The 14,649-nt window shown below is 39.2% G+C and overlaps 1 protein-coding gene across 5 annotated transcripts in view; it reads right to left on the bottom strand.

Annotated features, from left to right (window-relative positions):
* The window catches only part of BAZ1A (bromodomain adjacent to zinc finger domain 1A), a 129,282-nt gene that overhangs the window by 31,284 nt on the left and 83,349 nt on the right, over nucleotides 1-14,649 (bottom strand). For 4 of the 5 annotated variants that reach the window (XR_013396176.1, XR_003731558.2, XM_028851492.2 and 1 more), the window contains exons 10-15: nucleotides 11,835-11,930; nucleotides 10,919-11,057; nucleotides 8,950-9,096; nucleotides 2,426-2,521; nucleotides 2,076-2,300; nucleotides 417-582 (exon numbers count right to left, since the gene is read on the bottom strand). Coding sequence is in view for 3 of the 5 variants with exons in the window: in XM_028851492.2 (XP_028707325.1) it covers nucleotides 417-582; nucleotides 2,076-2,300; nucleotides 2,426-2,521; nucleotides 8,950-9,096; nucleotides 10,919-11,057; nucleotides 11,835-11,930 (869 nt within the window). In the remaining 2 variants the exon portion in view is untranslated. The remainder of the gene's footprint in view (nucleotides 1-416; nucleotides 583-2,075; nucleotides 2,301-2,425; nucleotides 2,522-8,949; nucleotides 9,097-10,918; nucleotides 11,058-11,834; nucleotides 11,931-14,649) is intronic. The other variant, XM_028851493.2, reaches the window with a different exon arrangement.

Genomic DNA, 14,649 nt, shown 5'->3' on the forward strand with positions numbered 1-14,649 from the left:
AGGCTTGAGCCACTGCGCCCGGCCTTCTCTTTTTTTCCTTTGAGACAGAGTTTCACTCTGCTGCCCAGGCTGATCCTGCTTCCCAGGATCAAGTGATTCTCGTGCCTCAACCTCCCGAGTAGCTGGAATTACAGGCATGCGCCACCACACCTGGTTAATTTTTGTATTTTTAGTAGAGACGGGGTTTGGCCATGTTGGCCAGGCTAGTCTCGAACTCCTGACCTCCCAAATCCGCCCTCCCAAAGTGCTGGGATTGCAAGCATGAGCCACCACGCCTGGCCTCATTCACAAGCTCTTAGTAAAGCCATCAAACATCAGTATAATCAATTCCACATTATAGCACCATGTGAAATATGGTTTTAAATGCAAAGAAACAAACAGCTTTCATTAACACAACTATTACAATTATTTCTTACCTGGCAGCTGCTTCTTCCCTCTCTTTTCGATGTTGTTCTGCTTTTAATTCCCGGAACTCCTGCTTTGCCTGTCGTAATATATCAACATAATCTTCAATAAAATCCCTAGTTGAAACTAGGGTCAGTAGCTTTCCACAGAGAGCATGGAGTATCTTCATTTTTTCTCCTGTCAAAAATTGGTAAATACTTATGTATTATCAGTCACAACAAATGAATTGTGTTTGAACTTTTTAAATTTGTGGCTCAATATGAAAATGCCTAATAAAGAATAGGGAGTAGTCTCTCAAACATGTCAATGACATGTCTTCAGAAAAAAGCAACTATGGGCCAGGCGCAGTGGCTTACACCTGTAATCCCAGCACTTTGGGAGGCTGAGGCAGGCAGATCACCTGAGGTCAGGAGTTCGAGACCAGCCTGGCCAACATGGTGAAACCCCATCTCTACTAAAAATACAAAAATAGCTGCATGCGGTGGCATGTGCCTGTAGTTCCAGCTGCTTGGGAGGCTGAGGCTGGAGAATCGCTTGAACCTGGGAGGCGGAGGTTGCGGTGAGCCAAGATCGCGCCACTGCACTCCAGCCTGGGTGACTGAGACTCTGTCTCAAAAAACAAACAAATAAACAAAAAAGGCAACTTTGAATCCAGTTTAACAGCTATTGATATATGAGGCATTTCAAATGTCTATCTTGTATACTAGTAGTTAAATAAACATGAGAAATTTTGTAATTACAAAGAATTGTTTTTCAAGTTTTATTTTACTTATTTGAGACGGAGCCTTGCTCTGTCACCCAGGCTGGAGTACGGTGGCACCATTGGGGCTCACAGCAACCTCTGCCTCCTGGGTTCAAGCGATTCTCCTGCCTCTGCCTCCGAGTAGCTGGGACTACAGGCACACAGCACCACGCCTAGCTAATTTTTGTGTTTTTAGTAAAGATGGTGTTTCACCATGTTGGCCGGGCTGGTCTTGAACTCCTGACCTCAGGTGATCTGCCCACCTTGGCCTCCAAAGGTGCTGGGATTACAGGAATGAGCCACTGTGCCCGGACCTCAAGTTTTAATTTTTTGGCTGAGTAACTGAACGTCAATCAATACTAAACTGTAATCATATGAATTAAAAAAAAAGACCATGGTAAATTACTATTTCTAAAAGACTGCACAAAAAAACCACCATAAATTATAAAGACTGCAAATGTTAGGAAGTAAGGTATTCTACTTTATTGTATGTTCTCTAAAGTATACTAAATTAAACTCTTTACTTGTACATGCAATTCTTTAAAAAAAGGAAGTGAAAAATAGCTTCATCTTAACCTTATATACTGTTTCTCATACCTCAAACACTTATTCAAGTGAATGGCAGGATTTAGCAGCCATTTAAACTTCTGATACACTAATGAATACAAGAGAAAGCTAATTTTCTAGCTAATTCTCACCCTTTTAAACTCAGTAGATGTAGCAGACTAATCATACATTTAAAAATATTAGAAAATCCAAATAAAAAAGACAATCATAAATAAAGTTAGTATGAATAACAACAATAGTCTGCTTTATCTTTTTCTCTTTTAATACTGATTTATCATAAAATTTCTCATCAGCTCTTTAGTTTTCTGAGAATAAGAGGGTAGGAAGTGGGCAGGTACAAATTCCAACTTGCAAAGCTTACCTGGTGTCAAATCATACACTGAGGTGCTTGACAGTTTCTTCACTAGACTGGGATTGCTCAAACGAAGCTCCATACAAGCATCATCTGTAGCATCAAATCCTCCTCGTTTTTGATATCTATACTTTGCATTTGCCGATGTTACATCAGCACCTGAAGCTAAGATGTGCAGTCTGAGGATTTCTGAAAGAGTGCAGCTATCAAGATCCAAACTTTTCAAACTGCAGCCTATAGTTGTTAAAAATGAAATAGTCATTTAGAATATAAACAATAAATACTCAGCAATGTAAATGTACCTTTATAAAATTAAAAATAAAAAGCCAAACAAACAAAAAAACAAAACCCACACATACCCTGGTGTAACTGTGGCCATGCAGCTGCCAAAGATGCAACTGCAGACAGTGCAGATTTTGTGGGGTCTGCATCTTCATCCAAAGCCTCTGTTAAATCTTTAAGGAGATAAATACTTTATTCTAGTGCAAATCAAAGCTTGAATATTTGGGAATAATGCCCGTTTTAAATGATGAAAAAAACAGCAAACACCTTAACATTCAGAACCTCAAAAGAACAAACACTAGGTACAAGCATTATTTCACATTCTGCTTCATCACCACCTACAGCTATAAATCCTAAACCATGCACTACACAGACATTTTCATAACTTAAAAGAAAAGACAATTTCCAAATTACCAATGAGACGCACATAAACATTCCCCCCAAAAGATAAAATGCACTTTAGAATTAAAAACAAATCTCCTCACTCAATATAACCTTAGAAAAGTCTACCTTGAAAATTGGAATCCATTTAAAGATACCCTAATCTTTTATGTTTTTTTTTTTTTTTTTGAGACGTAGTCTTCCTCTGTCACCCAGGCTGGAGTTCAGTGGCACGATCTCGACTCACTGCAACCTCCACCTCCCGGGTTCAAGCAATTCTCCTTTCTCAGTCTCCCGAGCAGCTGGGACTACAGGCACCTGCCACCACGCCCGGCTAATTTTTATATTTTTAGTAGAGACGAGGTTTCACCTTGTTGGTTAGGCTGGTCTTGAACTCCTGACCTCAGGTGATTTACCCACCTTGGCCTCCCAAAGTGCTGGGATTACAAGCGTGAGCCACGGTGCCCAGCCCTTTTATGAATATTTTAAGATTAAGTCATAACAAAGTATAGGTTATAGTCATCACAAAATCATCACAGAAAATGAGCTAAAAGAAGTAAAAGATGGCACTACTGTAATTTAACTATTGAAATATCTTCATTAAAATTTCACATTTTTATTTTGAAAAATTTTACAGACCAAGTGCGGTGGCTGATGCCTGTAATCTCAGCACTTTGGGAGGCTGAGGTGGGCGGATCACAAGGTCAAGAGATCCAGACCATCCTGGCCAACATGGTGAAACCCCGTCTCTACCAAAAATACAAAAATTAGCTGGGCATGGTGGTGCATGCCTGTACTCCCAGCTACTCGGGAGGCTGAGGCAGGAGAGTCATTTGAACCTGGGAGGCAGAAGGTCCAGTGAGCCAAGATCATGCCACTGCACTGCAGTCTGGTGACAGAGCGAGACTCTCTCAAAAAAAAAAAAGAAAGAAAGAAAAGAAAAATTTCCAATCCAAAAACCAACAGGGGCCGGGTGCAGTGGCTCATGCCTGTAATCCCAGCACTTTGGGAAGCCGAGGCAGGCGGATCACCTGAGGTCAGGAGTTTGAGACCAACATGGCCAACATGGTGAAACCCCGTCTCTTCTAAAATACAAAAATTAGCTGGGCGTGGTGGCACATGTCTGTAACCCCAGCTACTTGGGAGGCTGAGGCATGAGAATTGCTTGGACCTGGGAGGCATAGGTTGCAGTGAGCCGAGATGGTGCCACTGCACTCCAGCCTGGGTGACAGAGTTAGACTCCGTCTCAAAAACAAAACAGAACAAAACAAAACAACAGGAAGATTTCCCTGAATTTTCTAAATAAATTGCTTTAACTTTAAAATGGTGCTTAGCTTACAAATAGAACTAAACAACAAATCTACTGGTATAAATGTATGTAAAGCATTGGTATATCCAGTTATTCCTAATTATAATACATAGATTGATCAGTGTCAAGCTATGAAAAACCCTTCTGTTATATCATAGTACAATGTACACAGATTCAGACTAAGAGTCAGATAATGTATATTCTAGTATCAGCTATACTAGTGCCTCATAATGTGCCCTTGAGACAAGTCACTTAATCTGGGGTTCATTTTTATTTTTTTTGAAGATGGAGTCTCACTCTGTCACCAGGCTGGAGTGCAGTGGCGTGATCTTGGCTCACCGCAACCTCTGCCTCCCAGGTTTAAGCAATTCTCTGGTAATTTTTGTATTTTTAGTAGAGACAGGGTTTCACCATCTTGGCCAGGCTGGTCTTGAACTCCTGACCTTGTAATCCACCGTGCTCAGCCTCATTTTTCTTTTTCTTTTTGAGACAGGGTTTGAATCTGTCGCCCAGGCTGGAGTGCAGTGCTGCGATCTCACCTCACTACAACCTCTGCCTTCTGGGCTCAAGCCATCCTCCCACCTCGGCCTCCCCAGTAGCTGGGACTACAGGTGCATGCCACCATGCCCACCTAGTTTTTATATTTTTTGCAGAGGCGGGGTTTTGTCACATTGCCCAGGCTGGTCTCACATTACTGAGCTCAACTAATCCGCCTGCCCTGGCTTCCCAAAGTGCTGGGATTACAGGTATGAGCCACCATGCCTGGCCCATCTTTCTTAAAGGAATGAGTCTGGATCAGCCATTTTCAAATTCTTCCAAAAAAAAAAAATTTTTTTTTTCTTGAAAACTCAATATAAAAGATGCTCTTGTTAAAGTGAGATATGGAGATGAGAATTCTGCCTTTTCATCTTTCCAACTCTCCTGCAGTGGCACTGACGAATTGCCTTGGATTAGAGTTTGAAAATCACTAGGCTAATCTTCCGTGGTTCTTTAGCCTTCTACTATATGACTCTCCTACCAAAGTCCAAAGCCTGACAAAATTAACCTTAGAAAACAGTCCCTTACTAAAGGAAAAAGGCAGCTCTGGGATCGTATCTAATTACAATCATTGACAATTTCATGGCATTTCAAGCATACATAGGGCCACACAGGAGAAGCTATCTATAAAATTTGCATATATGCCGAAAGTCATTCCTACCAGACCTAATCTAGCCCAAACGACAGAAATCATATTCTTCTGTAGCAGAAAAATACTATATCTAAAATTTCCTCAATGTTCATTTTACATATAAAGCCAAACAAATTTAATTAATGAGCACTCCAAAATTAACAACAGTCCTAGATACAAACTGTAAAAGTGTGTTGGCTCTCATCCTGCAGCAATCACCACATTCAACCTATACCATCTATAGAAAGTTATAATTTCCTAAGACAAAGGCTATAAAAAGGCCTTTAGGAAATGAAAAACCAATGAAATGCATTTTTAATTGTGTTAAATAAAGTAATATGCTAAAATATATTCTTTAACTCTTTATCTATCATATGGCATTCTTAAGAAACTGTAAATATCATTCTAGGATTTGCTTAGTGATAGTCACTTGGGTACATCACACCACGAGAATATAGCCAAATTATATCCAGTATTTTATGACTAACTGCAACAGATATATTTATTGTCATCATAATCTAGAATTAGGTGCATACAATTCTAACACTAGACAATGATCCAACAAATACACAAAACTATTCTATATAAAGAGGATGCTCTTGTTCCCATACTTTGAAGGGCTTTTTAGTTCATAAGACTAAAGAGAGGAACTGATGTATTAAATATAAGATTTTTTAAATTGGTAATCAAAATCTCTCAGGTTTGATATAAAAACAGGGAGACCAAGGGCCAAAGAAATTAGATCTTCTCAAAGACAGATAATTTTACAGGCAATGCCAGAGGAAACACATATTCAAAATTTCAACTTCTTTACCATATTATGAAGCAACATAGCACAGTTGTAATGAGTCTCTAGATCAGACTGCTTGAGCTTGTATCCCATCAATTCCTTATTAGCCATGTTTCTTCAAACTAAGCCTCAGTTGCTTTATATGTAAAATGCAGAAAATAGTATCTACCTCAAAAGAGTAGTATGAGAATTAAATGAAACAATGTGTAGTCTCTTACATCACTTATTTTACATCACGTAAAATGTGGTCAATCATAAATAATAGGGAAGTGAGAAAACAGTGAAAAATGCCAGACTTATTTTTTTTCCCTCCCTAACATTTAAATATATATACATATATATATATGTGTGTGTGTGTGTGTGTGTATATATATATATATATATATTTTTTTTTTTTTTCCTTTGAAACAGGGTCTCACTCTGTCCCAGGATGGCGTGCAGTGGCACGATCACAGGTCACTGCAGCCTCAAACTCCCAGGATCAAACAATCCTCCCACCTCAGCCTCCCAAGTAGCTGGGGCTATAGGCATGCACCACTACACCTGGCTAATTTTAATTAAATTTATTTATTTAAAACAGAGTCTCTCTCTATTGCCTAGGCTGGTGTCGCGATCTCGGATCACTGCAACCTCTGCCTCCTGGGTTCAAGGGATTATTGTGCCTCAGACTGTATGGGATTACAGGCATGCGCCACCATGCCTGGCTAATTTTGCATTTTTAGTAGAGATGGGGTTTCACCATCCATGTTGGTCAGGCTGGTCTTGAACTTCTGACTTTAAGTGATCCGCCCACCTCAGCCTCCCAAAATGCTGGGATTACGGGCATGAGCCACTGCGCCTAGCCTTGTTTTATTTTTTGTAGAGACAAGGGTCTCACTATGTCACCCAGGCTAAATATTTTCAAAGACAGCATTAAAACTTTTATTTAGTGGCCAATATTATTTAGAGAGATACACCTTATATTTATACACAGTCCTATATAGGCAATAGTTATTTTAAAAACTCACAGATCAATCATGAAAGTGTAATGGCAGCTGGGCACAGTGGCTCAAGCCTGTAATCCCAGCACTTTGGGAGGCCGAGGCAGGTGGATCACCTGAGGTCGGGAGTTCAAGACCAGCCTGACCAACATGGAGAAATCCTGTCTCTACTAAAAATACAATATTAGCTGGGTGTGGTGGTGCATACCTGTAATCCCAGCTACTCAGGAGGCTGAGACGGGAGAATCGCTTGAACCCGGGAGGCGGAGGTTACAGTGAGCCAAGATTGCGCCATTGCACTCCAGCCTGGGCATCAAGAGCAAAACTCCGTCTCAAAAAAGAAAAGAGAAGAGAAGAGTGTGTAATGGCAATTCAAACACCAACCATTGCTTATATATATTTTTCCTTTATAATACTAATTTTCCCATACCATTTCCTTTTTACCACATTTTTATTTTCCACCATGACTTCCAAAACTACACAATTCAAATCTGGAATTAAATACAGCTTTATGTCTTGTATTGTTAGAATTTGATCAATAACTCTATAATGTTGGCTATTAATAAATATAATAGCTAAAAGAATATCATTTAATTGACTAAATTATCTGAGATGACAATAGGGGTCATATTGCTTAAAATGGTCTTAATAAGGGACCTATGGTGGTTAGCACTCAAGTTAGATATAAATATATTTTTGCTTGAACTCAGGCTGTAAAATCAAAAGGCAACAAACATCAGTGCATACTCATCAATATCCTGTTGCTTCAGAGACCAGGCATAAAGGAAGATGACCTTGAATTATCTAAGGTCAACAAAACTATCTGACTGGAGGAATGTCCCATCTTTCTGTACCAATATTCTGATATCAAGATGTCTCCTAACAGTTCTTTCTTACTGTGAATTTTTATGTAACACACTCAAGTATTGTTTAATCAAGTTTCTGGTCCTAAATCTCATATATGGTAAAGTTCAGGGTATTATTCAGGAGGCCAAATCAATCTCTTATTAGAAATGCTTAACATTTCCTCTGACTGAGGTGAATCCTAAACAAAATAGTGAACATACTGTTTTAAAAATATGTAAGGGTTTGCCCCAAGAATTATTCCTGCATTAACATGTAGCATACAACTGACTCTAGATATTTAAGCGTACAGAACTTAAAGGGCAAATTACCTAGTTCAAACTATTAAGTAAAATTTTACTTAACTCTGATGTAAAAACTGTCAGATCTAAAATGAAATCAGCAGTAGTATTTTCATTTTAAAATATTAATTACAATTAAAGTATTTCCTGGCCAGGCGCAGTGGCTCACGCCTGTAATCCCAGCACTTTGGGAGGCCAAAGCGGGTGGATCACCCGAGGTCAGAAGTTCGAGACCAGCCTGGCCAACACAGTGAAACCCCGTCTCTATTAAAAACAATACAAAAATTAGCTGGGTGCGGTGGTGGGTGTCTGTAATCCCAGCTACTTGGGAGGCTGAGGCAGGAGAATCGCTTGAACCTGGGAGGCGGAGGTTGTGGTGAGCCAAGATCATGCCAATGCACTCCAGCCTGGCAACAGACTGAAACTCCATCTCAAAAAAAAAAAAAAAAAAGTTTTTCCTTAGTTAGGGGCAAAAAAAACCCCCAAAAACAAAGAAACAGTGCTACAGTGCTAGTTAGCAGAATCTCTTGGAATTACAGATACTGGTCAATGAAATCTATAATGCTCCTAAATCATAGGGAAAGTCTAAAGGAATAAAAGCAAGATAGATCGAGGGAAAATATCTTTAAGGTTGTCAGACACAGGTTATATCAAAACAAAATTTTTATAACATAATCCATATGTTGTTAGCATATGATTCAATATCAGGTAACCTGAACAACTATATTTTATAAGCATAAAAGCCAATTTAATTTAAAATTAGCCTTCAAAAATTAGTTTCACTACAAAACTACTATGGTTCAATCAGCAATAATGTTGAACTCTGACCTTTGGTGTCAGCATCAGTTAATTGCTCTTTGGCTACTTCCTCTTCTTCTTCAGCTATTGCCTGGAAGATTGCAGTCAGGAAGAAAAAAAGCAATTCACACAGTGGGCCTTCACTGTCATTTCCTACAAGAGCTTCCTCTAATACTTCTGTGAATAAAATGTTTAAAATGAATTTAAAGTTCTGTTCATGTACTGAAAAAACAACTCCACTGGAATAAACATGTAATCAACAATAGTATGTGCACCTATTTTCTTAAGCATCAATTTATGAAAGTATAACCAAGTATTATCCAAGCCAAAATAAGAAACAATTTATAATTACAATAAAATACAATAAAATCATAAGCCAAAGTCACCTCATTCAAGTAGGTCAAAATAGCCTCAATAGATCAACATATTTCATTTAAATTTAAGGCACGAATTAAGGCACATTTTAAAAATTATAGTTTTATTCTAATCTGAACAATGCAAATATTTGTTATTGTGCCACTGTTCTTGAGGGCTATATATGTGCAAATAGTGAATAGGAGAGGTCATTATCCGCATTAGGTTTTAATCCTAATATTGTGTCTAAGTCATAAATAAGTGTTTCTTATCTAATTCATCTCACCTAAACCAGCACTGTTTAGACCTCCTTGATCTATAAGGCACAGTGATTCTTGCCTCATCCGGCTCATAAGGAGAAATAAAAGAATTTGAAAGCCCCCCTAAAGAATACACTTTTATTAAAATAAGAGTGGCATTATAGGCTGGGCACAATGGCTCACACCTATAATGAGCCGAGACTGAGGCAGGCGGATCACGATGTCAGGAGATTGAGACCATCCTGGCTAACACAGTGAAACCTCATCTCTACTAAAAATACAAAAAAATTGGGCCGGGCGCAGTGGCTCACGCCTGTAATCCCAGCGCTTTGGGAGGCCAAGGTGGGCAGATCACAAGGTCAGGAGTTCAAGACTAGCCTGGCCAAAATGGTGAAACCCTTTGGCCTCTACTAAAAATACAAAAATTAGCTGGGCATGGTGGCGGGTGCCTGTAATTCCACCTACTCGGGAGGCTGAGGCAGAGAATTGCTTGAACCTAGGAGGTGAAGGTTGCAGTGAGCCAAGATTACGCACTACACTCCAACCTGGGTGATAGAGCGAGACTCTGTCTCAAAAAATAAATAAATAAATAAATACAAAAGAAAAAGAAAAAAATTAGCCAGGCCCGGTGGCAGGCGCCTGTAGTCCCAGCTACTTGGGAGGCTGAGGCAGAAGAATCGCTTGAACCCTGGAGGTGGAGCTTGCAGTGAGCTGAGATCTCACCACTGCACTCTAGCCTAGGCGACAGAGCAAGACTCTGTCTCAAGAAAAAAAAAAAAGAGTGGCATTATAATTCTCTATTTCAAAGTCTCTACACAGATTTTAAGAAAATTATTTTTCCATGTGACAGCCAAAAATTCAAAATCTGATCCAAATCTCTCCTTATACTAAACGCATTATAAATGTTTATACAAAGTAAAAGTATATAAGTACACAGGCCAAAGAGAATTACAAATTAAAGGTAGGCAATAGCCTGTCTGCAAACACCCATATACCACTCCCTGCTCAAGAAGTGGAGTCTATTCCACCATCCTGTTGAATCCCAAGGTGGCCTCTCACTGCTCTGACCAATGGAATGTGGCAGAAGTAAGGCTGTGCCAATTCCAGGCCTAGGCTTTAAGAAGGCTAGCAGTTTCTGCTTCCTGCTTCTTAGAGTCCCCAGGTGCCACATAATAAGTATGAGATACTCTGATGAGATGAAAGGCCACATGAAGAGGACCAAGGCACCAGAACCTGTGTGAGAAGAAGCCATTTTGAATATCTAGCTAGACCAGAGAGATCCCAACTCCAGTGCCCCCACAGAACTTTACGAGATGGCTTGTGTTTTTAAAGGCACTAAGTTTAGGATGAACTATAATGTAGCAATAGATAACTAGAGCACTTGCCTAGGGTTACTCCATCAGGAAACTCATCTTGAAGATCAAAAAGTTCCCCAAATGCATTAAGGAACTCCAAAACCATCAGAGCATCACCAAAGATTTCAGGAGGTAGTCTAGTTTTCACTGGTGTTGGTTCTGGAAGTTCCTGAAAGATTAAACAATTTATATAACTATGTAAACCAAGAAAAGGAAAACTTAAAAGGTAGAGATGACATACTTTTTACCTAACTATTAAGCATTATTCTTTGTAAGCTACTGGTTCTCAACCCTGGCTGTTTATCACAATCACCTTTGAAACTTCTAAAATTATAGATGTCCTGAACTTGTTCCAACTTTACTAAATCACAGTTCCTGAGAAGGGACTGGGAGAAAGGAACATTTTCCTTCCTTTTACTAAGAACATAACTTTAGGCTGAGTGTATTTCTGACTATATTTCCTGGTAAGAGTCTCTTAACCCACATTTTGAAGTCAAATCAGCTGTGAAATACTACCTTCAATGTACTACCTCCTTATGATTTGGAACATAATTAATCTACCATCCACTGATTTAGAAATTGTTCTTTATAAGCCAAGTTGAATGAGTTTGATTTGGACACTTTGGCCATTTCTGGAAACAGGCAGAATCCTTACCTAGCAATCAAGCTAAATGCATGCCTGGCTACAGTGGTTTTTGGATTATTAAGGATTACACAAACTGACCTATTATTTCTACAGAATAAGATCCATTATCAAAGCTGATTATAAAACACTAACAATACTACCTTGGAATTCTAAGTGTGAACATTTGCTTAACTAGCTATTTTCTCTCGGTTAAATATAAAGAAAAGAGGCTGCTATTAAATAAAAGAATGATTTCATCAGCAAAGCCACATAAGGCATGTAAAACCTATGTGTGCCAAACATCACATAACATGTTTATACCTTAAGGTCATCACATTCCATATCTTCTCTAGGTTTACTCCACTGTTTTAAGTATTCCACATATTTTCGCTTTTCTTCACGTAACTTCTCTCTTTCCTAAAAATTTTTAAAAGTTAGTAACAATTCATGTAAGAAATTTACATGGCAACATTGGCATCTCCTGAGAACTTGTTAGAAATGCAAATAGTTGGACCTTACCCCACACCTACTGAAGCAGTAACTCTGAGGTTAGGACTTGGCAATTGGTGTTCTAGCAAGCCCTCCTGGTGGTTTTTAATACATGCTAAAGTTTTAGAACCACTGATCAAAATAATACCTATCAAAATAATGCTATAAAGACTGAAAATGGGCCGAGTGCAGTGGCTCACACATGTAATTCCAGCACTTTGGGAGTCAGAGTCAGGTGGATCACTTGAGGTGAGAAGTTCGAGACCAGCCTGGCCAAAATGGCGAAACTCCATCTCTACTAAAAATACAAATATATATATATATATTTTTATATGATACAAATATATTTATATAAAAATATATTTTAAAAAATACAAATACATTTATTTTTTTTAATTTTTAAAAAATAAGTCTATAATATAGAATTATTTTATATATGTATATAAAAATAAGCTGGGCATGGTAGCATGTGCCTGTCATTCCAGCTACTCGGGAGGCTGAGGCAGAAGAAGCACTTGTACCCGGGAGGAGAGGGTTGCAGTGAGCTGAGATCACACCACTGCACTCCAGCCTGGGCAGCTCTTGAATAAATATTAATTTAATCTGACTTGATCTATAGCTTTCCCTCTACTTCCTATCAATAAGATCCTAGCAAAATAAATTATTAGACTGCCTAAAATGAAACTTCCCCTTATATTTGTAATACATTTGTTATTTTCAAGATTCATTTGAATCTGATAACAGCCTAGAGACACAAAGAGGGAACAATAATTAAAAGCAACAATATTAGAATAGATGGACTTCTTTCTTGTAATTTAGGCTATTTCTCTTACTCACTTGGTCTTTTGAAACTCTTACTTTTTGATTCTGGTGTTTGAAATTGCAAGATAAATATTAACTGCTAAATGTCTCTAATAAAGCAGTGTAAATAAAATATTTTACTATTTTTTCCAGTAAGTATATTTAATATGTTATTATATTATTCTCTTCTTTGAAATTTAGGAACAACAGAGGTAAACAGATGTACACATCAAATTTTCAACGTAAAATGGCCTAGATAGTTACGGAACTTGCTGTAACTTGAATAGTCTGCTTAAATAAATTATCCACCCCCAACTTCAGAAATAATTCTTATAGGATCAAATAAGGTTAGCATTCTAATTCATTGTTGTGAACAGTGTAAATAAGCACATGCTTGGGAAATATTTAGTGATGTATATGTATAGAAAGTTTTGAAAATATTCTTACCCTTTGATTTATTCTACTTCTACAAATTTATCCTGGGACATAGTCCAAAAAAAAGAAGACTTTATTCAGAAATTTGAACACAGCAGTATTATTTAAAGCACTTGGACTATTTAATGAGTTATGCAGTCATTAAAAATTCCACTTAAGATTATTTAATAACATGAAAGAATGTTTATGATCATGTTAGATTAAAAAAAGCATATAAAACTTTAAATGGTGAGTGATCTGTTTTTTTAAGGCACAGGATAAAGACTAGAAATAAACAAATCAAAGTGCTAATTCTATCTCTGGCCAGGTGCGGTGGCTCATGCCTGTAATCCTAGCACTTTGGGAGGTTGAGGTGGGCAGATCACTTGAGGTCAGGAGTTTCAGACCAGCCCGGCCAACATGGTGAAACCCCATCCCTAGTAAAAATACAAAAATTAGCCAGGCATGGTGGTGGGCACTTCTAATCCCAGCCACTCGGGAAGCTGAGGCAGGAGAACTGCTTGAATCTGGGAGGCAGAGGTTGCAGTGAGCCCAGATCAAACCACTGAACTTCAGCCTGAGCAAGAGAGTGACACTCAGTCTCAAAAAAAAAAAAAGTGTTAATTCTATCTCTAAATGTTACCATTAGATTTCTGGTGATTTTTCTGTTCTCTATGTTTTCTGGCGTAAACTTATATTAGACCTTCTACACCAACTCAATGGTCTATTTGACAAACATTTGGTTTCCATTCCAAGATGGCCGAATAGGAACAGCTCCGGTCTGCAGCTCCCAGTGTGATCGACGCAGAAGATGGTGATTTCTGCATTTCCAACTGAGTTACCTGGTTCATCTCATTGGGACTGGTTGGACAGTGGGTGCAGCCCATGGAGGGCAAGCTGAAGCAGGGTGGGGCATCGCCTCACCCGGGAAGCCCAAGGGGTTAGGGGATTTCCCTTTCCTAGCCAAGGCACGCCGTGACAGACTGCATCTGGAAAACTGGGACACTCCTGCCCAAATACTGCGCTTTTCCAACGGTCTTAGCAAACAGCACACCAGGAGATTATATCCTGCGCCTGGCTCAGCGGGTCCCACACCCACAGAGCCTTGCTCACTGCTAGCGCAGCAGTCTGAGATTGACCTGCAAGGCAGTAGCCTGGCTAGGGGGAGGGGTGTCCCCCATTGCTGAGGCTTGAGTAGGTAAACAAAGCGGCTGGGGAAGCTCAAACTGGGCAGAGTCCACTGCAGCTCTGCAAAGCCTGCTGCCTCTGGGGGCAGGGCATAGCTGAACAAAAGACAGGAGAAACTGCTACAGACTTAAACGTCCCTGCCTGGCAGCTCTGAAGAGAGCAGTGTTTCTCCCAGCACGGTTTTTGAGCTCTGAGAACAGACAGTGTCTCCTCAAGTGGGTCCCTGACCCCTGTGTAGCCTAAA

The sequence above is a fragment of the Macaca mulatta genome, chromosome 7 (genome assembly GCF_049350105.2).
Source record: "Macaca mulatta isolate MMU2019108-1 chromosome 7, T2T-MMU8v2.0, whole genome shotgun sequence".
In the NCBI taxonomy this organism is placed as follows: domain Eukaryota; kingdom Metazoa; phylum Chordata; class Mammalia; order Primates; family Cercopithecidae; genus Macaca; species Macaca mulatta.